This window comes from Mustela nivalis (assembly GCF_964662115.1).
Source record: "Mustela nivalis genome assembly, chromosome: 5".
Classification (NCBI taxonomy): domain Eukaryota; kingdom Metazoa; phylum Chordata; class Mammalia; order Carnivora; family Mustelidae; genus Mustela; species Mustela nivalis.
The window spans coordinates 109,621,875-109,646,046 of record NC_139024.1 but is presented as its reverse complement, the minus strand read 5'-3'; the positions used below and the strand labels follow the sequence as shown (position 1 = coordinate 109,646,046).

At 35.3% G+C, this 24,172-nt stretch overlaps 1 protein-coding gene across 4 annotated transcripts in view; it reads right to left on the bottom strand.

Annotated features, from left to right (window-relative positions):
* Window positions 1–24,172, bottom strand: part of ADGRB3 (adhesion G protein-coupled receptor B3) — a 730,754-nt gene that overhangs the window by 318,430 nt on the left and 388,152 nt on the right. For all 4 annotated transcript variants that reach the window (XM_082731305.1, XM_082731302.1, XM_082731304.1 and 1 more), the window contains 2 exons: window positions 9,720–9,869; window positions 8,820–8,895 (listed from right to left, as the gene is read on the bottom strand). In XM_082731305.1, the coding sequence (XP_082587431.1) occupies window positions 8,820–8,895; window positions 9,720–9,869 (226 nt within the window). The remainder of the gene's footprint in view (window positions 1–8,819; window positions 8,896–9,719; window positions 9,870–24,172) is intronic.

The following is a 24,172-nucleotide window of genomic DNA, read 5'->3' as shown; positions in this document are numbered from 1 at the left end:
TTCCTGGAACAATTCCATCAAACATGTAAAGAAGAATTAACACCAATTCTTCTCAAACTTTTCCAAAACATTGAAGAGGAGGACATACTTCCAAACTCACTTTATGAGACTGTCCTACCAAAATCAGAAAAAGATACAAGAGGTGAAAACTACAAACTACAGAGCAATATTTCTGATGAAAAGAGATGCAAAAAACAAACAAACAAACAAACAAAAAACTTAACAAAATACGAGCAAATCAAATTCACCAACACATTAAAAATATCATACAACATGATCAAGTGGGAATTATTTCTGAGATGCAAGGATGGTTCAACATACGAAAATCAAATTAACATACCACATTAACTGAACACAGGACAAAACAACACAATCATTTCAATTGATGCAGAAACAACATTTGAAAAAAATTCAACTTTTTGGGATAAAAACTCTTAACAAATTAGGCATAGAGGGAATGTATCTCAACATAGTAAGAACCATATACGAAAAACCCACAGCTAACATTTATACTCAATAGTGAAAAACTGAAAGTGTTCACTATTAGATCAGGAATGAGGAAAGGATGCCATCTATTGACACTTTTATTCAACACAGTATTGCATTCTTAACCAAAGCAATCAGGCAAGAAAGAGAAATAGAGGGCAACCAAATGGCAAAGGGGAAGCAAAATTATTTCTATTCAAGGTGAAACGATCTTATAGGTAGAAAACCTTAAATATTCCACAAAAAACCCTGTCAGAACTAATAAACAAATTTAGCAAAGTTACAGGATACAACATTTACACTTAAAAATAGAACTGCCCTATGACCCAGCAATTGCACTATTGGGTATTTACCCTAAAGATACAAATGTAGTGATCCAAAGGGGCACATGCACCTGAATGTTTATAGCAGCAATGTACACAATAGCCAAACTATGGAAAGAACCTAGATGTCCATCAACAGATGAATGGATCAAGAAGATGTGGTATTTATACACAATGGAATACTATGCAGCCATCAAAAGAAATGAAATCTTGCCATTTGCGACAACATGGATGGAACTAGAGCATATCATGCTTAGTGAAATAAGTCAAGCAGAGAAAGACAACTATCATATGATCTCCCTGATATGAGGAAGTGGTGATGCAACATGGGGGCTTAAGTGGGTAGGAGAAGAATAAATGAAACAAGATGGGATTGGGAGGGAGACAAACCATAAGTGACTCTTAATCTCACAAAACAAACTGAGGGTTGCTGGGGGGAGGGGGTTTGGGAGAAGGGGGTGGGATTATGGACATTGGGGAGGGTATGTGCTTTGGTGAGTGCTGTGAAGTGTGTAAACCTGGTAATTCACAGACCTGTACTCCTGGGGATAAAAATATATGTTTATAAAAAATAAAAAATTAAAAAAAAATCAGTTGCATTTCTATACACTAACAAATAATCCAAAAAGTAAATTAAGAGTAAAAATCTATTTATAACAGAATCAAAAAGAATAAAATATTTAAGAATGAACATAAGGAAGTGAAAGAATTTTAAGTTGAAATCAAACAAACAACCTTGCTGACAGAAAATCAAAGAAGACACAAATCAATGCAATGATGTCTCATGTTCAAGAATTTGAAGACTTTTTTTTTTTTTTAAAACTACCCTCCAAAATTATAGTATCTATACTAATGCTAAACTTCAAGGGAACAACTTTGCTCAATAGACAGAAAGATGTTGCATAATGGTAAAATGATCAATTCATCAGGAAAGTAAAATAATCCTAAATCTGTGTTCATCTAAATAAAACTTGGTTAAATTTAAAAAAAAGAATTTGAAGACTTAATATCGTTAAAATGTTTGAACTATCCAAAGCAATCTAAAGATCAATGCAATTCCTAACAAAAGTCACAATGACACTTTTTTTGCAAAAATAGAAAAAAATACTGAAATTCATATGGATTATCAAAACACTCTGAATAGTCAAAACAATCTTTGCAAAGTATGACAAAGCTAGAGGTCTCATGTTTCCTTATTTCAAATACAAAGCTACAATAAGCCAAAACAATATGGTACTGGAATAAAGACAAGTGATAGATAAACCAACTGAACAGAACAGAAAGCCCAGAAATAAACCCTCTCATATGGGCTCAAATTATCTTTGACAATGGTGCCAAGGCTACACACAATGGGGAAAAGATAATCTGTTGAACAATTGATGCTGGAAAACTGGACATCCACATGCAAAGAATGGAACTGGACCCTTACATCGTGCTATATAAGAAAATTAACTCAAATAGATTAAAGATCCAAACATAAGACTTGAAACTATAAAACTCTTAGGAGAAAACATAGAAAAAGCTTTATGACATTGAATCTGGCAATGATTGCTTTGCTATGATACCAAAAGTATAGGCAACAAAAGCTCAACTAAACAAAGCGTACCTCATCAAACTTAAAAACTTATGTGCAGTAAACAATCAACAGAGTGAAAAGGCAATCTATGGGATAGGACAGAATATTTATAAGCCATATATCGGTAAGAAGGTTCATATTGAGAATATATAAAGAAATCCTAAAACTTAACAACAAAAACAAACAATAGGGGGCGCCTGGGTGGCTCAGTGGGTTAAAGCCTGGGCTTTCCGCTCGGGTCATGGTCTCAGGGTTCTGGAATTGAGCCCGGCATTGGGCTCTCTGCTCAGCAGGGAGCCTGCTTCCTCCTCTCTCTCTCTCTGCCTGCCTCTCTGCCTACTTGTGATCTCTGTCTGTCAAATAAATAAATAAAATCTTTAAACAAACAAACAATAGGATTTAAAAAATGGGCAAAAGACTTAGACATCTCTCTAAATATGACATAGAGATGGCCAACGCATATATGAAAAGATGCTCAACATCACTAATCATCAGGGAAATGCAACTCAAAACCACATTAAGATATTTCATACCTGTTAGGATGGCTACTATCCAAACAAACATACCAAAACAATTAAAAAAAACCCCAGAAAATAATAAGTGTTGACATTGTTGTGGAGAAATTGGAAGCCTTGGGCACTATTGGTGGGAATGTAAAATGCTATGGAAAACAGTATGAAGATTCTTCAAAAAATAAAAAATAGAATTAGCATATGATGCAGAAATCTACTTCTGGATGTATATCCAAAAGAAGTGAAAACAGAATTTCAAAAAGACATTTGCACACCCTTGTTTATTACAGCACTATTCATGATAGCCAAGAAGTGGAAGCACCCTAAATATCTATTAATAGATCATAAAGAAAATATGGTATATACAGATTGTGGAATACTATGCAGCCAAAAAAGAAGAAAATTCTGTCCTATGCTCTAACAAAGATGAACATTGAAAACATTATGCTAAATGAAACCAGTCTCTCTCTCTCTCTCTCTCTCTCTCTCTCTCTCTCACACACACACACACACACACACACAAGTAATGCAGGATTCCACTAATATGAGGTACCTAAAGTAGTCAAATTTTAGAAATAGAAAATCTCCAGAGGCTAGGAGGAGGTGGAAAAAAAAAAGGGTATTGTTGTTCACGAGTATACAGTTTCAATTTTGCAAGATGAAAAAGTTCTAGAAATTTGCTGCACAATAAGGCACACTACTCTTCTGTGCATCTTAAGATGGGTAAATTTCATGATATGTGTTTTTTACCACATTAAAGGAAATGCACTGCAGTGTTACAAATAAACATCAGTGGAGAGGACTGCGGAACTTATTGTGCAAATAAAGTATAATCAGATGAGGTACAGTAAAGAGGTGTTAATGGTTTAATAAAAATTATTAAAATTATTATAGCCTCTTTCCATTTTTAGAATTAAAGTTCATGTAGCTTCTAAATTGAGAGTTTTCATAACTGTTTAAAACCAGCTCCTCAATTTAAATAAAACCAAAACAAAATAGATGACTTCATATATACTAGGAACTGGGATTTCATCAAAATATTAAGTTAAATATATTTATTTTTAAAACTAAAATCAGCTGATGGCTGCTAAAAGTAGAATGGGGCTAATTTAGAACTTCAAGATGAATTAGAATTTTAGGTAGGTTTACTAAGGGATGTAACACCTAGAACTACGAAGAAGCTAAGTGATAAGAGATTTAAATTCACTTTCCAAAGGTATGGCCAAATTAAACTCAGATTTTTATAAGTAATATACTGAATGAATAATAATATTTCATAATATTAGTTATGCAAATTTGTTATGCCCATAGATAATTGTAATTTCTAGTGTCCTCATAATAGGATATTATAAAAAGATACAGGATATCACAAAACTACAAAATGTCACTGGAAACTCGAAATGAAGAGGCAAGATCCAAGGGTTAGGTCCTGAAACTGAAGAACAGGTGCTCTTTAAAGGACTCAACAATTTCAGGTTGATTGCCTTCAGAATGTATAGGTTTAAAAGTAATTATGTTTTCATTTTTTGATTATTTCTAATATAATTTAGTTCAATTGCTTTTCCCATTTGCTGTAATTCCTATAACATATGAACTCAAATGAGTACCATTTGCTAAATATGAAAAAAATTCCATGTCATTTATCTTTATTAGGTTGGTGCACCTGACAGCAAATTTATGGGGCTTTTGCATTATTGAAATTTTTTTTTTCCTTTTCAAAAGATAATTTTCAAACCACGACTAGCTTGTGAGAACATAGCTCCTTTTTGGTTCATCTGTATTTTTCCTTGCATTTAATATTATAGTGGAATTTGCATATAATTTTCATTAGATCTTTTACAATGTCATGAATGTTAATAGCTACATTAAAATGCTCTTTTTTTTCCTTTTTTTTAAAAAAACATGACTATATCTTCCATATGTCCTACAGGAAAACTATACAGTACTCCTATACTCAAAAGTATTGTGATTTCATATAAAACTGGAATCTATTAAATGAATCAGAAAATGGACTGCTGACAACTGCTTCTTATGGATACATGTTTATCCCCCTTAGAGATAATTTCTGTACCATAAATTCCTAGAAGTGGCTGCATCAATGACAATGCATTTTTAAAGCCTCTTGATATTGCCAAACTGTCCTTCTAAAAGGTTATTACAGTTAAAAATCCTTCCGAGTGGTTTGGGAGCTTCTCAGCCAGTGAGAGGTTGCTAGTTTCTTGACTTGTTGGGGATGTGTGCTGGAGGCTTTGCCTCTCCCCAAAGATCCTCTGGCCCCTGCTGGCCAGCCTTCATCTCAAAAATGGTCATGAGGGGCTGGGAAGAGTGATAGCATCCTGCCCTGATGTCAGTAGCTTGGGTTGGGGCCACCAATTTGAACCTCAAGTATCTTTGAGTTTGCTCATACCTGGTCACCTTCTCCTTGACCTTAGGAGATTTTAGGCTTAAGAGCAATATGTATTCACACTAACACTGAAGTGCATTGTTTGTACTGCTCGAAGGAATCGATACTAGCACGACGGAGGAAGCAAGACAGCAGAACTCTCCTATGTTTGGCAGAGAAGACTTGAGTTGGATTAGAACTCCGTCATCTACTGGATACACAATCTTGGGTAGGTCACTGAACTAAGAAGGTGGTCAGTCTCTCATGTGAAAAATTAGAATTCTAGATGGTACTAACCTTTAAAGGACCTTGCAGCACTAATATCCTGGTTCTATGCTTTTTGACTATTGAAAACTATTCTAAGAGGGATAAAAGTGGAAGGCTGAGAACAGCACATATTTAGTTTGGACTTACGTAGAGCACTTCAGTTGAAGTGACAATCTGAATATACCTAATTGTAAAAGGGAAGACAATAAAACAGCAAAATAAAAATTGGAGCTCAAACAATACTTGCATGCATATTAGGGCAAGAGAAGAAAAGAAATCTCTAAATGAAAGAGTCAACATGCGAAGTTATTTCTGCCTATGTATGAAGGGAAATTTCTAAATTATATCTATCCAAACATTACATTAAGTTCTCCTTCTTAGTCCCCATGAGAGAAATTATGCAAAGTATTGTTTTGAAAATGATTATATCAAAATATAAAATTTCTGGAAACTTACTAGCAAGCCTAACATTATTCAGTGTATGGGAAACTTGGCTCTAATTGTTTCAACAGACAATGAGTAAAATGATCACTCAGAAAAATGTGTCATGAAAATTTGGTAAATAACTAAACATAAAGAGCAAATCTGTGTATTTTTGCATGTTGAATTGAAAGATATACCTTTTTCTACTGGTTCCATTCACATAGTCTAATTAATAAGTAAAACAATAAGATATATGTATTTTATTCCTCTGTACTTATATGGCATGTACACTAAACTTCTATGTACCTTATTATCTTATAAAAATGGCTTGAGTAGACTAATCTATCAGATAAGACAATTAATTATTCCAGTACATTTCTTGAACCCTTATTACTTACTAAGCACTGTTCTGGAGTTTCAACAGAAGGGAAGATTTAAAAGAATTCAGACTGTAAAGTTAGCCAGGTTGCTGTTTAGTAAATATTTGTTCAGTGACTAAAACAAAGACATCACCCTTGTCCTTTAAGAGACTTATTCTTATTTAACAGATCTATCATTGGTACAGTTACTAATTCAACTTTATGGAGTAGTTTTTTGATAAGAAGAAGAAGTTAAAAAACAAGCTTGAGAATGCTTAGTTACATTATTTTACTATATAAAATAAAAGGAAGTGAGAAGTAAATGCTTATTTTTCTCCTTTGGAATAGTACTTAAACATTTTATTCTGAGTGTTCCATTGTTATTATTTCTGGTCTAAATGTGAATACTGTTTCCCTGTACTCATTTACCTAATTACTTTATGCATAGAATGTATGAGTGGATGCCCATATTCATAAACTTTATAGGAAGATTGTTAAGAGCTTTAAGCAAAATAATACATCAGAACTGCACAATTCTACTTTACTACAATAAAGACAAGGAATTTTTGAAGTTGGAAAGAACCTTTGAGTTTAACCGTACAATACACGCACAAAAAAGTCAATGACTTGCCCCCAAATTTGAATCTATTTATGTCACAGGTGGTACTAGGGGAGCCACTGCTCTGGACTATTCCCTGCTTTATCCATTAAATCATCCCAATATACCTATTAGTCTGCCCTAAATAAATTTTCAACACCCTTGACTTAAATTTATGGAACATGGGATAACCTGGCTAGGTGCGAGTGAATCCTATGATATTATGCAAAACAAGATTAATCATAATGCAACTTTGTTAGGCATGTGGGAGAAAAACTAATTCATAATCTGAAGTATTTTATGTTGAATATTTTGTTTGCATTCACTATATCCCTCAGCAGCAAATAGGGTGAATACTGCACACTGAGGTGTTTATTTATTTATTTAGTGCTTATATTTCAAGGCTGACCTGAAGGCAGACAATTTCTGAGTGACTGGATAAGTTTATAAATTCTTTGTTATGTGAGCTTAGAATTAAAATCCAAGTCCTCTGATTTTAAGTTAGTGTCTAATCTAGAGTTCTTGAAAGATTAGCTTCTTACAAATGAATCCCCTATGAAAATATGGGTCTAACTTGGAGTATCTGTGTATATTGGACTTCAACACATTTCTTTTCAAAGGAACAGCATACACAACGTTAGAGGATGTGTAAGTATAAATCCATTTTATCTGTAATTGTGCACACCAATGTGTTTTAACAAAACCAGTGGAAAAGTTCAGAGTAAACTCATTAGTTTTGAAAATCTGTTATTGGTAGAACAAAAGCAAACACAGACCAATTCAAATTCAGAAAGCCCAGATTCCATCCAGAGAAGAAGGGAATTAAAGAAAACTCAACTTTCCAGAGATGTCTCTTTGGTTGAAGGAGAGCCTGCGTTGCCACTAGAGATTTACCGACTGTATTAATAATTTGCTGCACATGGAGAGATTTTCTCCAAAGAATCATGACTAGTCACTGCCGCTGCAGAAAACTTGGTTGCTTCATTGCAAGGCATTTTTTTCTGCTGGACTGAACTCTAATTGTGTTTATTCTTGAGACTATTTGTTATGCTCCTGGTATAACTGTACACATCATTCACAGACTTTCCTCCCTAAAAACTTGAAGCTTTATTCATAAGGGTGTGAGTAAGAGCTCACTGCAAATGTGCCTATGTTTAACTAAAACAAAAAGCAAAAAAACTGGGTCTCCGTCATCCAGGAGTTGGGGTGGAGGAAACAGGTCTTCATGAGTGATATAGCATTGCTATCCAAGTAGGTGTGAATGATGTTTTCGGTGAGATCCGGTAAAGTAGTTAAGACAATAGAGCAAATACATTAACGTTTATAGAATTACTATGTGTACTTGTTTCTTTTTATGTCTGGGAGGGAAGAAATCAATGGATTTCTTCCAGAAATAGTCCTCTAATTCAACAACAGCATTTTTCTTAATGTAGCTATAATTGAATATTTATTTAGAGGCAAATTGAGATCCTGTGCAAGTGAAGAACAAAGTCATCATGGCATTCCTTTAATTTCATGTAATGTTGATGAACAGTACCATTAAGTGCAAATAAAGAGAGAAGATAGATTAATTTTACAACAACCCATTCTACTACAGAGACTTGAATTTTTTCTTTTCCTGAATTTTTTTTTTTCCTTAGTCTTAAGGCAAGTCATGATTAATTACAAAAGAATTGCAGGGGTATAATCAGAGACCAAAATTGTCTTTTCTAGTTGTTTTGAAGTGCATAATATGCTAATAAGCTGTTCATTAAATGAGTATTCTCTATTTAATTTAAGAAAAAGCCCTTTGTATTAACAAAGCTTATTTGACTATTTTCATAGAATGAGCTAGAGTCACATTTTTGGAATAATTTACAAAGATTATAACAGCTTATTACTTCGTAGCTTACCTCAAGGTGGGCAAAATTAGATCTAAGTTTTTGTACAGGACTGCTCCAAGAACAAATACTGATGATTCATCTGATTCTAGAAAAAATGAAATTAAAAATATTAGTGAAACTACAAGAAAAGTACTGTCTCTAAAACTTTAATCTGCTCGTTATGAGGGGATTCCAGTACTTGCTGATGCAAAGCTGAGTAGAAGAAATGCCTTCCTAACCATGCATGGGGCAGATTAGCCCACACACTGTACATTTTAACGGTAGCTCACTAATATGGGTCATGTGAAGTAACCTTCCTTCACCAGGCTGAGACAGGAGGCTACTGTCGTTGCAGCTAAGGAGTTTCAATTCCCAATGATATGGGGAAAGAGATTATTTTCTTTTGGAGCTCTAAGCAGGAAGGTCAAAGTCGCCAAGGTAAAAAGGAAGACTATGATGTAGCTGTCAAAAGTAGCCATTCATTTGAGAGGCTGCTGAAGATGTTCTCAAAACTGAATTTTTTCTCAAATTTGTTTTTATATACACAATAATATCTACAAACCAAAGCAAAAGTGAGGAAGAAGTAAAAAATGCTGTGGAAAATGCAACACATTTCCATACCTAAAATGAAAATACTAGGCCACATATTTTACACTGAGATAAAACTGTCAATCCTGAAACTTAACCATGCGAAGCTCAGGTCTAGAATTTGCACTTGTATTTTTTTCCCCATTTTAATAGATCCATTCCTCCAATAAATTCAGATTTAAAAATCAAGTGTCCATTTTCTATATTTATAAAATTAGTTTACAATCATGATCGTAGACTGTTACCAAGTCGCTTGATGCAAGCAGATTTATATCTAGTGTACTCTTAAACCAACTTATTAGAAATATTTTGTTCAAAGCTCAAATTACTTCACATACTTACCTTTTGATGACACAGGAGTAAAAATGCTTTTTGGAATGACGACTCTATCTTCTGAGTTTCTTGCCCAGTCAACCATTCCCTTTCGTCCTTTCATTGGGAAGTTGATGTCTGTTAGAACAGAGGCTGCCGGAAGCTTCTGAATGCTAGCCACTAGTAGGAAAGAAGTAATAATGTTAACTAAGATCTTTCAGTGTAATCAAAATTGACCAAATTAAACCTTGCAGTATATTCAAAATAAAAATCTGAGCCAAAATTATATTTATCAGAACCACAAAACAGACTTATTTCCTATTATTGGACAACATTCATGAGGCTTGACAATTTTTTTTTACCTACAATCTAGGTTTCTGTTGCTTTCCAAGAAGAATCAGGAACTGACAGTCAATGGAGTATATTCTGAGAGAACAAGCATGTGCTGCCACGGGTTGTTCATGGCTGACTCCCATTCCAATTGTCAGAAGTCCATACTGTATTTTTTGCTAAATATTTTGATTAACACACTTGGTCCAGAGGCAGAAATTTGCATTTAAATCTGAACTTTGTCTTCTGAACACATATTCTGCATTTACATCGGAATGTTATCTTTGGAGCAAATTTTTCATGGATTAAAGGGGTTACCATGAAGGCATGGAAAGCAAAGCTGTATTGATTGGTCTTGGAAAGAAAACTGCCATAATCCTAATAATAAGAGCACCAGTAATGCCATAACCACAGAGCCCATAATATGCCGAAAGAGTTATCAAATAGAGCAATAACACAAAACTTTGAAAACATCCACCACAATTGAACGTAATAAATGTATACTTTGGAGAATCTTATCTTTACTTGCAATAAGTATTTTAAATATATATTGAAAAAAATCATGAATGATGTTTGGTAATGCCTAAATGTATTTTTTGTTACATGTAACAATCACACAAACACAGATATGTCATAAAACTACAATGATAAATACTTAAGTGCCTATTGATTATATACATTTCCAATTAAGAAGTGTAATTTGTATAACTTTTACATAGGTCCATACTTGTTCTACATTAAATCTTCAGGTGTCCCACGGAGGATTTAAACAGAAAGATAATGAAGAAAACTATAAAAACTACTATAAAAGTAAGCTAAAGTAAGAAACCATTCAGCTCCTCATAAATGAATTTCACTCTGAAGAAACTTGTAATTTAAATCCAGAGAATGAAAATTAAGAATTTAACAATATTAGTTGTATAAATATATTGCATCACTGGCTTAATTCCAAATTGAAATGGTTATGTATTATTGTACTTTACTAAAGCTCTTTCAGACTATTATAGACATCCATTATTAGCATAAGATGGAATTTCATATGGCCTGTAATTTGACATAATAAGCTTTAGAAAGGATTTTGTTTCTAAATGTTGAAGGAAAGAGGGTGCTGAGTAACACATACATTCATTATGGATGTTAAATGCTGTTTTTGGATAACAGCTATAATTATTTTAGTTTCTTTAATTTTCCAAACAATATAGTCTTTGTTGTACATAAATAACTCAGTTCACATGTGTCCTTGAAGGGTCCCAATCCTCCACTGCAGAAAGATGGACAGGTCAGCAAATTGGCAGCACATTCTATCTTAAGGGTCATATAAGCTTTATTCAAGCTGCAAAGCTAAGTTCATCTGCTTCCAAATCCCTTGATTCTAACTTTGGCTTTTTTGGATGAAATTTATTTCACCCTTTGCTCCAAAAACTGATGAAAAGAAATGAAGATTTTTCTGACTGCCACACAACTGGTTTCTGTTGTAAAGGAAAATAAACAAGAGATAAATTGTTGGACTCTGAAGTCTAATAATTCATCTGTTTCTATATACCTTGGATAGAAAGCAAAAAATCAAATGAACAAAAAGAAGAAATAACAAGTGGAGGAAGCACATTCTGTACCAACTCTATCACTTTATCCTCGATAAATTCTAGTCTAATATTATACCCTTAAATAAACAATAATGATATAATTATACATGCTTGTATCTCCCATGATGGAATGCATTCATTCTTCAATTAAAGGCACATTAGTTATTAAGGTATGACTATATAGATTAGATTATAATTTTGAACATAGTCTAGATGAAAGAAATATAAAAGTCAATTGGGATAACTATTTTGTGCAAAAAGTCCTTTTAATTGAAGACTTGAGCATAAGGAGGACATAAAAACAAACACCTATTCCTTGATTTTAGTAGAAATGTAGTTCTTTTTTTTTAAAGATTTTATTTGTTTAATTGACAGACAGAGATGACAAGTAGGCAGAGAGGCAGGCAGAGAGATAAAGGAGGAAACAGGCTCCCTGTTGAGCAGAGAGCCCGATGCGGGGCTGGATCTCAGGACCCTGGGATCATGACCTGAGCCCAGGCTTTAATCCACTGAGCCACCCAGGTGCCCCGAGAAATGTAGTTCTTAAAGTAAGATGATATTTTCAATAAATGCATTATCAAAAGGGATATGGCTTCATAGACTGATGAGACTCCAATGCTAGCCTTCAAATTGAGTATACATGGTTTTAAAATATGAAGTATTTAAAATTGTACATCTTAACCTTAAAGCTATCTAAGAAGATAGCTTAGATGACACTGTGATTCTTCGTGACCCTGAGATGATTAACAAGAAAACCCATTTCCATTTAGCAAAAACAGTTTAAAGATGACCTTTATTTTCTCCTTTCAGTCCCTCTACCAGACACTTGGGCCAGTTCCAACCTCAATCCCTCCCCTCGTTCACCAGGTTTAACAATCCAAAACTCTTAAGTAAAACGTAGACGCAGTCTGTAGGGAACTGGGAAGCTTAGGTGTTAAGTGAATACCAAAGAGGTAAGATTAAAAATGAATGCTTTAAAGTATGCCAAGTTTATACAAATATGTGTCCAGTGCTGACAAAGGAACACAAATGCAAAGCATAAGTGCACAATCTCCATCCTCTGCTTCTGCAGTAATTGCTGCATTAAAACCAGTCATTGTGGGTGGTTAGACAATAGAGCATCTTTCCTCAAAAACTGAGAAAATGCCTTTCTTACAGAAGATTAAAGTGCTCAGAAGAAACCTTGGAGAACACAATGTGCCTGAACAAATAGGCACATCTTGAATGCTCCAAGAATTATCCTAAATTCACTGTATCGTGTTTTCATTACAACAACACTAGATTTGATTTCTTATGCAATAAAAATAGGTGACTCATCACTGATAAACCTTGGAGCAAAACCAGCTGCACTTTCATTTTGCAATTTTAAAACTTTCATTTTGAATTTGGATATGCAGCATAAAATTCCTTCTCATCAGAAAGGATAAGGAATTCCTGGAGTTAGATCTAAAGGCATATGGGCTGGGTTTTGTTTATTTTTGTTTTGCTTTCCATTCATCAAAGCAGCCAATGTGGAGCTTCTACCCTTGTTCCTGGAGAAAATCATTGAGGTTTTAGCACTTAACCTAATTGAGGTCCTGGAGAATGGCAGCTCTGTCATGTAATGTCATGTCGGGTAATGTGTGAATGGTCCACATACAAAAGTTGGAGTTAGTTCATTTGATGCATCAGTTGCTTCATGGACCAGAATGGAATGCACGTAGAAGGAAAAGACGAGAGAGCCAAGGGGCGTGCATGAATGCTAGAGAAATCAGCACAATGGGCAGATGAAGGCCAACAGAGGAAAATCACAGCTACCAGAATGGCTCAAGTGACTCTGGATCTGGGCCTGGGATTTAAATCTTGGTATTTTAGGGTAACCATAATGGCCTGTGGGGTTTTTTGGGGAGGGGCAGTCCCAGTTTACCTCCGCTGTTTTGGGTAATTGAGGTTATGCATTTAAAACTTTATATTGAATACATACACATAACCAAAGGCAAGACTTGCACTTAAAATAGAGCTGATCCTTTAGTACTTCAATGTGCCACCCAGGGAGCTGAGGGTTCCTTTTTACTCTCTCTTTCCTTCCTTCTTCCCTCTTTTCTTCCCATTCCCTCTTCTCCTCCTCCTCCATCTTCTTTTTCTTTTTTTCTCTCTCTCCTCCTTCCTCCCCCTCCACCCCGTCTTTCTGTGTGTCTTTCTCTTCAGCTCTCTCTCTCCCTTTCCTTTTTCCAATAGAATCTGCCAAACGGAAGAGGTTGGCTTCTCTGGTTATTTGAGAACCCAAAGTCAGCCAGGCTAAAATTCTCTACTGAAAGGGAAAATCACTGTATCCTCAATGACAATTCAGTATTACCACTGCAACCAAGGCCACAGTTTGCAAAGAGAACTTCAAAAGCACTACTTTTATGCAATGACCTAAGCGCTTAGCGCAGCAACTCACAGTCTATATAAATGAGTAGAGGAAATTCCCAAGCAAGGGCACCTTAGAATCACAAACAAAAGTAGAGGTGGATACAGAAATAGAAGTTTAAGAGATGCCTTAAGAGGGATATTGATGTTTCCAAAATATTTAAAGTTTGCATCATTTTTCATGTTGATTCAGAGAGAACAACGTACAAATTGGGTCTTGACTCAATATTAGAAAACTGGCTAGTTATCAAAATGGATTTGCTTGTGGAAAACATCACTCAATATTACTAGATGGTCACTTCCACAGTTTTGAAATTCTGTAAGAAAAATGAGGCAGGAAAGGAACGCTGCATTGCGTCAGTGTGTTAGAAAGCAACTATTAGTTTTGTTTGTGTACCAATAGCAAGCTCAGAGGGGCTGAGAAAATCCTGCATTGTAGTGATCCCTTGGCATTTATCAGCTTAAAAAGCCAGGTTTTTATATTTGTATAGCAATGCTGGGTGCCTTATAAAACACTGAGACATCTGGAAGGGAAGGGAAGGACAGGGACGCTTATTGAACACTTGACATGACCTCAACATTTGTTAGCTATTCCTTAATTTATTCAACAAGTATTTATCAAATGTATCCTCTGAGTTAGACACTCTTCTTAGCACAGCACTTAGGCAGTTCCTTTACACGTGTTATCATGTTTAATATATAGAACAAGATATTATTCTTATTTAACAATATCTTATTTAATATTTAATATTTAAAATATTTAATATTTAAATAATATTCAAATATTATTTTATTCAATATTTAAAACAACCCTGGGAGACGTAATTATTATCAGTATCCTCATTGTTATTATCCCTACATTCATTTTATGAGGAAGTAGACTCTTAAATTGGTAACATTGTGACTCAGGTCTCAGTTTGCCAACTTAGAAGTATATGATTTTGAACTGTGTGGCGCAGTTTGATTTTACCCCAACAAATTAACAGAAAATTTACTTTGCACTAAATATAAAAGACAGGTGTAATGATTCAATGACAGGAAATAAACTATTTTCACTTGTCCAACAGGAGATCAAAACTGGATACCACTGAAGAATGGTGATTATCAAAAAGGGATATAGACAAATATTTTAATTTATCTAGCATAATCTCTATGTTCTAACATCTCCACAAAAAGCCATGTTTTAGGATTCTGCAACAGTGAGTGGGGTTTACAGGAAATATTCAGACAGTCAGCTGGGCAGATTTTGGCTGTTCTTCTCTCATCTCCCTATTTTCTCCATTTACTGTGTCTCCTTTCCCAAAAGGCTAAGATTTGAACACGGAGGGCCAACAAATGGAGACTTCCAGAGGAAGGAGCATCAGATGATAATTAACTAAGTATTGAATAAGAAAGAGGAGAGAGAATTTTCTTTTGTACATGCAACATTACTGACTTCTTTCTCTTTACATACCCATGTATGCATATGTGTTTATAATATGTTGTTTCGATAATGTAAGGAGTTTTCAATCTTTCTAGCTTGCTAGAAAATAGTGTCCAACTATCACTTCCTAGGAAGCAGAGCCACTAGGTCGGGGCATCCGCAAGGACCACAGTGCTCTAAGAGCACCCTAGCAGTCGCATCCCACCGTCATCACTGCAGAGGGAATCACCCCCAAGTCCCAGGACCAGGACACAGAGATTTAGAAGAGAAAAATTATTCCCATTAGGAATTACAGGTGTTTCTTTTTCAGAAAAAATGTGGATCCTCTGATTTTAATTTTTTTTTTTAAATTTTTACTTAAAGACTTACTTATTTCTTAGAAAGAGAAAGCACACATATTGGGGCAGGGGCAGAAGGAGAGAGAATCCTGAAGCAGACTCCCCATGAAGCAAAGAGCCTGACACACGGGGCTGGATCCCATGACCCTGAGATCATGACCTGAGCGGAAACTGAGAGTCGGCTGCTTAACAGACCCAGCCACCCAGGCGCCCCTAGGATCCTGATTTTTAAAAGTGGACCAACTAGGCAAAAAAGTAACTATGTGGTCTATCGAGGATATTTTTTTCAACTTGTTAGTTTTTAATAAGATATTACGTATATTGAAACTTAAAATAATTAACCATTTTACATAATCCTTTCCAGCATCCATGTAAATTACTTGTGAATCATTAACTTCAAATTCTGTTTTTATCCTTTGGTGGCTTTTTTTAATCCAAGGCTGGCAGTCTCAGCACAGAAAGGCACATTCTTATAGCTGCTCATGGTATTTCTGCCAGAATTTAGTGCTTTCCATGGAGGACTCCTTTGGCTCTTCTCAGGTCACTCCTACTTCCCTAACATGTAGTCATACCTATGCACGGGATATGTCCACAGCCTACACACGACTCTCGCTGAGGCTGAACTGTCTCAACCAGGAACTGGCAAACTACATCCCACAGGCCAAATCTTTCCTATCTGCTATTTTTGTACGGTCTGCAAGCTAAAAATGGTTTTTCACATTTTTAGATGATTGGAAAAAATCAAAAGAAGAATAATATTTCTGGGCATGTGAAAATTACACGAATTTCAAATTTCAGTGTCTACAAATGAAGTCTATGGGAACACAGCCACATCCATTCATTCACTTAGAGTCTAGGGCCACTTTCATGCGATGATGGCAGAGTTTAGTAGCTGCACTGAATACTGGATGGTCCACAAACCCTAAAATATCTACTGTTTGGCCCTTTGCAGAAAAAAGTATGCCTACCTCTGTTCTAGACATGTGATGGAGAAGTTATTTTAAAATAGTACAATTTTTCTTTAAAGAGAGACACATTCAAAAAATACATGCATTTCTGTACTTAATTCTGTTACCTATTGTATGTTCTTCCTACTTTTTCTTTCAAGGCTATGCTGAGTATTGTGGGGGAAATTTAAGCTGATTACACCATTTTTCTTTCAGTTTTCAGAGTATGTTTTGCGGTCTTTTAGAGACAGATACTTTTTATAAATGTTCATCTTCTCTACCCAAATAGTTCATGATTTTACTACTAATATAAAAGCAAAATAAAATGTGATATGGGAAGTCATTTTTGCATGAATACCTGAATAGTAAAAAGAAAAATGATATAGAAATGTCTTAATGGGGCTCCTGGGTGGCTCAGTTAGTTGAGCATTAGACTCTTGGTTTTGGCTCAGGTCATGATCTCAAGGCATGGAGGAGATCCAGCCCCATGTTGGGCTCCGCCCTCCGTGTGGACTCTGCCTGAGATTCTCTTCCCCCTTGGCCCCTTCCCTTACTGGTGCATGTGCTCTCTCTCTGTCCAATAAAATAAATAAATAAAATACTTTTAAAAAGAAGAAAATGCTTTAGGGAAAAAAGTCTCCCCTCTTCTTCAAATAGAGAAATTAAGAATAGAATTCCTCCAGAGGAAGGAGCATCAGATGATAATTAACTAAGTATTGAATAAGAAAGAGGAGAGAGAATTTTCTTTTGTACATGCAACATTACTGACTTCTTTCTCTTTACATACCCATGTATGCATATGTGTTTATAATATGTTGTTTCGATAATGTAAGGAGTTTTCAATCTTACTAGCAAAGAATTAAGGTAAGGATCTATTAGGAATTGGGCACCAATATAGGCAGCAAAAAGCAACTGAAACCAACCATCCAAGAGCTTTCCAAGGTAGTGATTCATCTATTCCCAGAAAAGTGAAGCAAAGATCAATGTGAAGGGATAAGAAGGGGAAAGAGATCACTACAGACTCACAAGTTCATTTTGGAAATTCATTCATCCAACAAATCTCTATTGAGCCCTGAGAGTGTTCCAAGATTCATCTTACTACTGATGATTTAGCAAGTGACCAAGAGACATGAAGTCTTGGCCTTGAAAGAGCTCATTGTCTAGTAGGGAATACACACGGTTAATAAGGGAGCAGATCTCCAGATGAGGCTAGACTGTGAGAGTATGAAAGAAGTAAAGGATGACATGGAATATGATTGGTTGGCGAAAGAGGCCTCTTTGAAGAGGTGCTGTCTGGCTGTTGTTTGACAGGGAGGAGGACACTGCCTGTGTAAACCTAAAGCCTGGAAAAGGCCTGTAATGTTCCAGAACTATCAGAATAGTAGCTTCTGGGCAGGAGGAATGACATGAATCTTTAAAGGCACAAGGTGAGGAAACTTAATATGCTCTAGAGAAATAGTAATATTTCTATTAGGGCAAAAAAGTTTAGACAAAAATAGTAAGACAAAAAGCTAAATATGATATTGTAGGCTAAGAGAGCTGAAGCATGATCAAATTTAGAATTTGAAGATATAAGTTAGATGCCTCCTAATTATAAGTAATAATTGATGATGTTGGCATGGATAAGTCCTCCTGAAGAGAGAATAGAAAGAGAACCTATTAATTGAGAACCTATTACATGCCAGGCACAGTTATGGGCACTGAAAATACACCAGTGAACAAAAAAGTTAAATTTCTTGCTCTCATGGGACTGGCGTGATATCTCCGGGGGAGACAGACAAGGAACAAATACAACTAGATAGAATATAAAGGATGTGATTAGGAAATAATAAGTGGGGTTGGGAATTTTTACAAAGGAAAGCTTCTTTGGTTAGTGGGCATTTGTGCAATAATCTGTAAGAAGTGAGATGGTGGGCTGTGCAGATATTAAGGAGATGACAGGAAAAAAAGGCTAAGAAATGTAGTTTGGGAAAGCCTCACTTTAAGGGGGTAAAGAGAAAGACACCAGAAATAAATGGAGAGAGAGAAGAAGAAGACTGCAATAGTGAACTAACTTAGGAATGGAGAGCTGCATGTTAATAAGGAGAAAGTATCTTTAAGGGGAGTCAAAGTTTTATAAAGATTATGGAGACGAGCCATTGGTTTGGTTTGAAACCATACTCTAAGATTAGTTTCAGGCCATGCTCTCTTGCACAGGTTGGCAAACTTTTTATACAAAAGGCCCAAAAGTAAAAGTTTCAGCTTTGTGGGCTAAGCAATTACCCAGTTTTGCTGGTGTGATATGAGAGCAACTACAGACAACTCATAAATGAACGATCATGCAAGGAAATGTGGTGTTTAATCATGTAATAAAAATGTCTTGGGGCGCCTGGGTGGCTCAGTGGGTTAAAGCCTCTGCCTTCGGCTCAGGTCATGATCGCAGGGTCCTGGGATCGAGCCCCACATCAGGCTCTCTGCTCGGCGGGGAGCCTGCTTCCTCCTCTCTCTCTGCCTGCCTCTCTCCCTACTTGTGATCTCTATCAAATAAATAAATAAAATAAAATTTTAAAAAAATGTCTTGTGTGACCAGTATCGTGTAATTTTTTTTAATCCCGCAAATGTTTATTGGGCAGAACTCTTGATTTCCCAACACTAAAGCACTTTCTTGCCCAGTGTCACCTACCTTAATAGAAGGTGCCACTGTCTATTCAAATGTTCACACCAAAAACCTGAAGGCCATCTTTACTTCTGGTTTTCCTTTGCCTCCTATGACCCATCCATCAACACATCCTCTCAGTTTTATTTGCAGAACGTGTCATAAATCCCCATATTTCCATCTCCATTCCATTACCCTCTACCAGAATCTACAAACTGAGCTAACTCAAGAGTTGTATAACTGGCTTCCTTGATTCCACTCTTTTTCTCTGAATTGCTTCTTCTCTCAGAAACTAGAGTTATCTTTAAAAAAAAAATCAGATCATATTGTTCCCTTACTTGAAATAATTCAATAGCTTGCCGGTTGCTCTTAGAATAAAATCCAAATCTTACACAATGGCTTACAAGGCTTTGCATGGCTTGGCTTCTGCCTCTCTCTGTGGTCACATTATACTAGTTGCTTGTTTACTGACCCAGATCAAGTTGTACAGGTCTTTTCTTTTCCACCACAGGACTTTTCCTTTCTAACTAAAAGAGTATTTTCTATTCTTATCTTTGAGTCTCTGCTAACTTGGATCTGTTTTAACTGCCCTATCTAAAGAAATCCACCCAGCCCCCCATCATTCCTCTCTATGATATCACCCTGTTTATTTTCTTTATGACCCTATTCATAGTTGAACCTTGTCTAGCTTATGTACTCCATGTGTTTATCATTTGTTTCCTATACTAGACCATAAACTCTCAAAGGAAAAGTATTTTCCATATTTACCACCATATGATAGTATCCTAACATACAGTAGTTCTAACACAATTCCCCCCATATTTCTTTTCTTTTCTTTCTTTTTTTTTTTTTAAGGAATGAAGTTTACCAAAGACTCAAAAGAGGAAACTGGGGCTTAATGTGGCAACTTTGGGCCCTTGAAAATAAAAGACTTAGTTTTCCAACTATTGCATGATCTTTGGCAAGTTATTTAATTGCTCGTTATGTGTGTGTGTGTGTGTGTGTAATATATATATATATATATATATATATATATATATATATATATATATATATGCAAAAATACATAGTCTTTCATGAGGATTCTGCTGAAGTTCATTCCCTACACATAGACACAATCTATGTCAATTCCCTTTTATCTTTTATCTCAACCATCCTCTGCCTTGTGTAAAAGATAGTGGAAAATTAAAAAAGAAAAAGCCCTTACATAGAAAAAGATTACAATCTAGTAAGACATCTGTTTCAGGCAAATATCTTAAGTATGAGCAGAATGGGTCATAAGAATGTTTCTTCTGAACTCCAAACCTGTCTACTGAACTGTTCAAATGAATGTCTTTAGGAATCTTAAATGTAGCATATCTGAAGCTTAGTTCTTGATTTCTACTCACCCTTCATCTAAATATGGTTTCCGTATATAGTCTTCCCCATATCTATCAAGTGTACTTTCATCCAACCTTCCCCCAAGACAGAAAACAGGAAGTTATCCTTGACATGTCCATATCCTTATCCCCAGAATCTCATTCATCACTGTGCTTGCTATTTCTCTTCCAAAACACACCTTAAAGTTGTTTTTTTAATCTCTGTTTTGACTGCTACACAATCTTCCACCAAATGTTTAAATAAAAACTCACTATATTTATTGCTTCCATTCTTGTGCCTTTCCTACACACTTTCCACACTACAGTGAGAAGACTTTTGAAGCAGAGTTGAATCATGTTACTTCCCAATGAGTTTCTGTTACACTTGTGTAAGATACAAAATTCTTCTGGGGGTCTCCATGACCTGATGTCCTCTCAGTGTTAGCTCATGACTTTTTCCATTTACAACTGCTGTCCAGTCATACATGTTCTTTCATTTCATATCAACCCCTCCATTGGTTAATTATTATTCAAGTGTTAGCTTGAATTCTTTTTCAGGTTTTAACTTGAATGCCAAGAAGAACTTTCTAGCACTGAGCAACCACTGACCCCATACCTAACTGAGAAATCTTGGTTAGTCTCTCTTATGTCATTTACCACAATTTAAATATGTCTATGAATTTATTTATTTATCTACATGCATTTTGGTTTTAAAAGTTGTTTTTTCTTTTATTTTCCCTTATACAATAACACAAATTATATATTTATTCATTCATCTAATAAGTTTTATATTTAAAAACTTAATATCTTCCTCACTGGAATGTAACCTCCATAAGGACAAAGACCAGGCATATTGGGATCATCTTTTTGTGTCCAGAAGATGATTGGTACTTGGCAGTCACTTAATAAATATTGATTTAGTATAACGAAAGAAGAAATGAAGAGCAAAAGACCAATTTTAACTGGGAAAAGGGGACTGAACAAGGTTAAGCACATGACTCTAAGAAATGTAAATAAGAACAAAGAGGTGATTTCAAGTTGTTCATAGATATTCAGCCACTTCTGGGCACCTCGGTAGCTCAGTCAGTTGACTGTCCGACCCTTGGTTTCAGTTCAGGTCATGATCTCAGGGTCATGAGACTGAGCCCCCTGTGGGGCTCTGTGGTCAGAAGGGAATCTTCTTGAGATTCTCTCCTTCTTCCTCTGTCCCTCCCCCAACTTGTGCATGTTCACAAGTGTACTCTCTCTCTTTCTCAAGTAAATAAATAATCCCCCCTTCAAAAAAAGAGAGAGACAGAGAGAGAAATTTAGCCACTTCACCTTACCAAAAAGAAACCATTGACCTTATGCATTTTGCAAAATAGGGAGAACAGAAGCTAAGACATGTGTGCCTAACCTGGTGTAATTTTTTGAAGAAAAAGCAGGAAAAAATAGCAGTAACAAGAGACCATCTACTGAGCAGTTAGATACCAGCAATAGTGTGTACCTCACTTGGCTCCACGACACTGAACCAAATACAATTAATCCCATTTTGCAGACTAGTTTTGGATCCTTATGTTGCAAAAACACTCTAGTCCTCATGGAGTTATAGTAATGATTCATGAATTCACAGTCAGAATATAAACAAACTAAAGAATGACTGGTGGAAAAAGGTAACATGAGCTCTGTATCTGTGAACCTCACTCCTTTCTCATCAAGGCCAGAAAATGTCTTCAAACCAAAAAAACAAACAAACAAAAAACAAAAAATCCCATGCAAACAATAATTTACTCTTCCTCCCTACACACATGCATGCACAAACACATAAAAACACACACTCTGCGATTAAATTGAATGCTCTATTTCATTAGAATTTATATGTAGTTTAAAAAGGCATACCAATAAATTACAGTTTTCTTTCACCTATATTGTATAAATTATATTAACATATTTACTTTTCTGTTAAGAAATTAATATTTAAAATGTAAATATTCCATATTTCTAATGTGCCAGGATATTTTTAAAATATTATTTTTAGAATTAATTTTTTAGAATAAATAAAAGACTTTTAGAATAAATTTTAAAGATGGTAGAGGTTACCCTCTTTAGTAAGAATATTATTATATTTTAGGAAAAAAATTTTAAAAAAGGAAAGAGGGAAAGTTAAAGATAATTGGGTAATGAGTTTGGACGAAGTAAAAGGAGACTACTTAGATAAAAGGGAAGCAGGGATTAATGTTCCTAAATAACAAGACGGATTCTTTGAAAAGAGGAAGGTTCATATTTCAAAATGTAATAAAGTAGCCCAAATGGGTATTGAAGATCATTATTAAAACATTTTTAGTGGCAAAGAAAATGTTTCAGTGTTTTAGTCTCAATTATATCCCTCTATATTTCTATTGCATTTTAGAACCTTATTTCAGAATATAGATGGATATATAACCTATTATCCAATATAAATCATTCCTTTATGAACTATTTAGTTCCTACAACTACAACATTCTATTTTGTAGTTATCAGCTAAGACCTGAATAAAATATTTTCCAGTATATAAAGTTATATAGGCTTTAAAGCTTATTATTGGATATTTAATTCAGCTTAACTTTTCTTAAAAAGCATCTTTGCATTTTGACATAACTTAAAAATAAGACAAAACAAAAACAAAAAACACTATTTTTCCCCTAAGCCCAGAATATAAATTTTATTTTTTATTTTTATTTTATTTTTTCATTTATTTATTTTCAGCATAACAATATCATTATTTTTTCACCACCCCAGTGCTCCATGCAATCTGTGCCCTCTATAATACCCACCACCTGGAACCCCGACCTCCCACCCCCCACCGCCACTTCAAACCCTTCAGATTGTTTTTCAGAGTCCATAGTCTCTCATGATTCACCTCCCCTTCCAATTTACCCTAACCCCCTTCTCTCTAACTCCCCATGTCCTCCATGCTTTTTGTTATGCTCCACAAATAAGTGAAATCATATGATAATTGACTCTCTCTGCTTGACTTATTTCAGTCAGCATAATCTCTTCGAGTCCTGTCCATGTTGCTACAAAAGTTGGGTATTCGTCCTTTCTAATGGAGGCATAATACTCCATAGTATATATGGACCACATCTTCCTTATCCATTCATCCATTGAAGAAAACAAACCCACGGAATGGGAGAAGATATTTGCAAATGACAGTACAGACAAAAGGTTGATGCCCAGGATCTATAATGAACTCCTCAAACTCAACACACACAAAACAGACTATCAAAAAATGGGCAGAAGACATGAACAGACACTTCTCCAATAAAGACATACAAATGGCTATCAGACACATGAAAAAATGTTCATCATCACTAGCCCTCAGGGAGATTCAAATTAAAACCCCATTGAGATATCACCTTACACCAGTTGGAATGGCCAAAATTAGCAAGACAGGAAACAACATGTGTTGGAGGGGATGTGGAGAAAGGGGAACCCTCTTACTTTTGGTGGGAATGCAAGT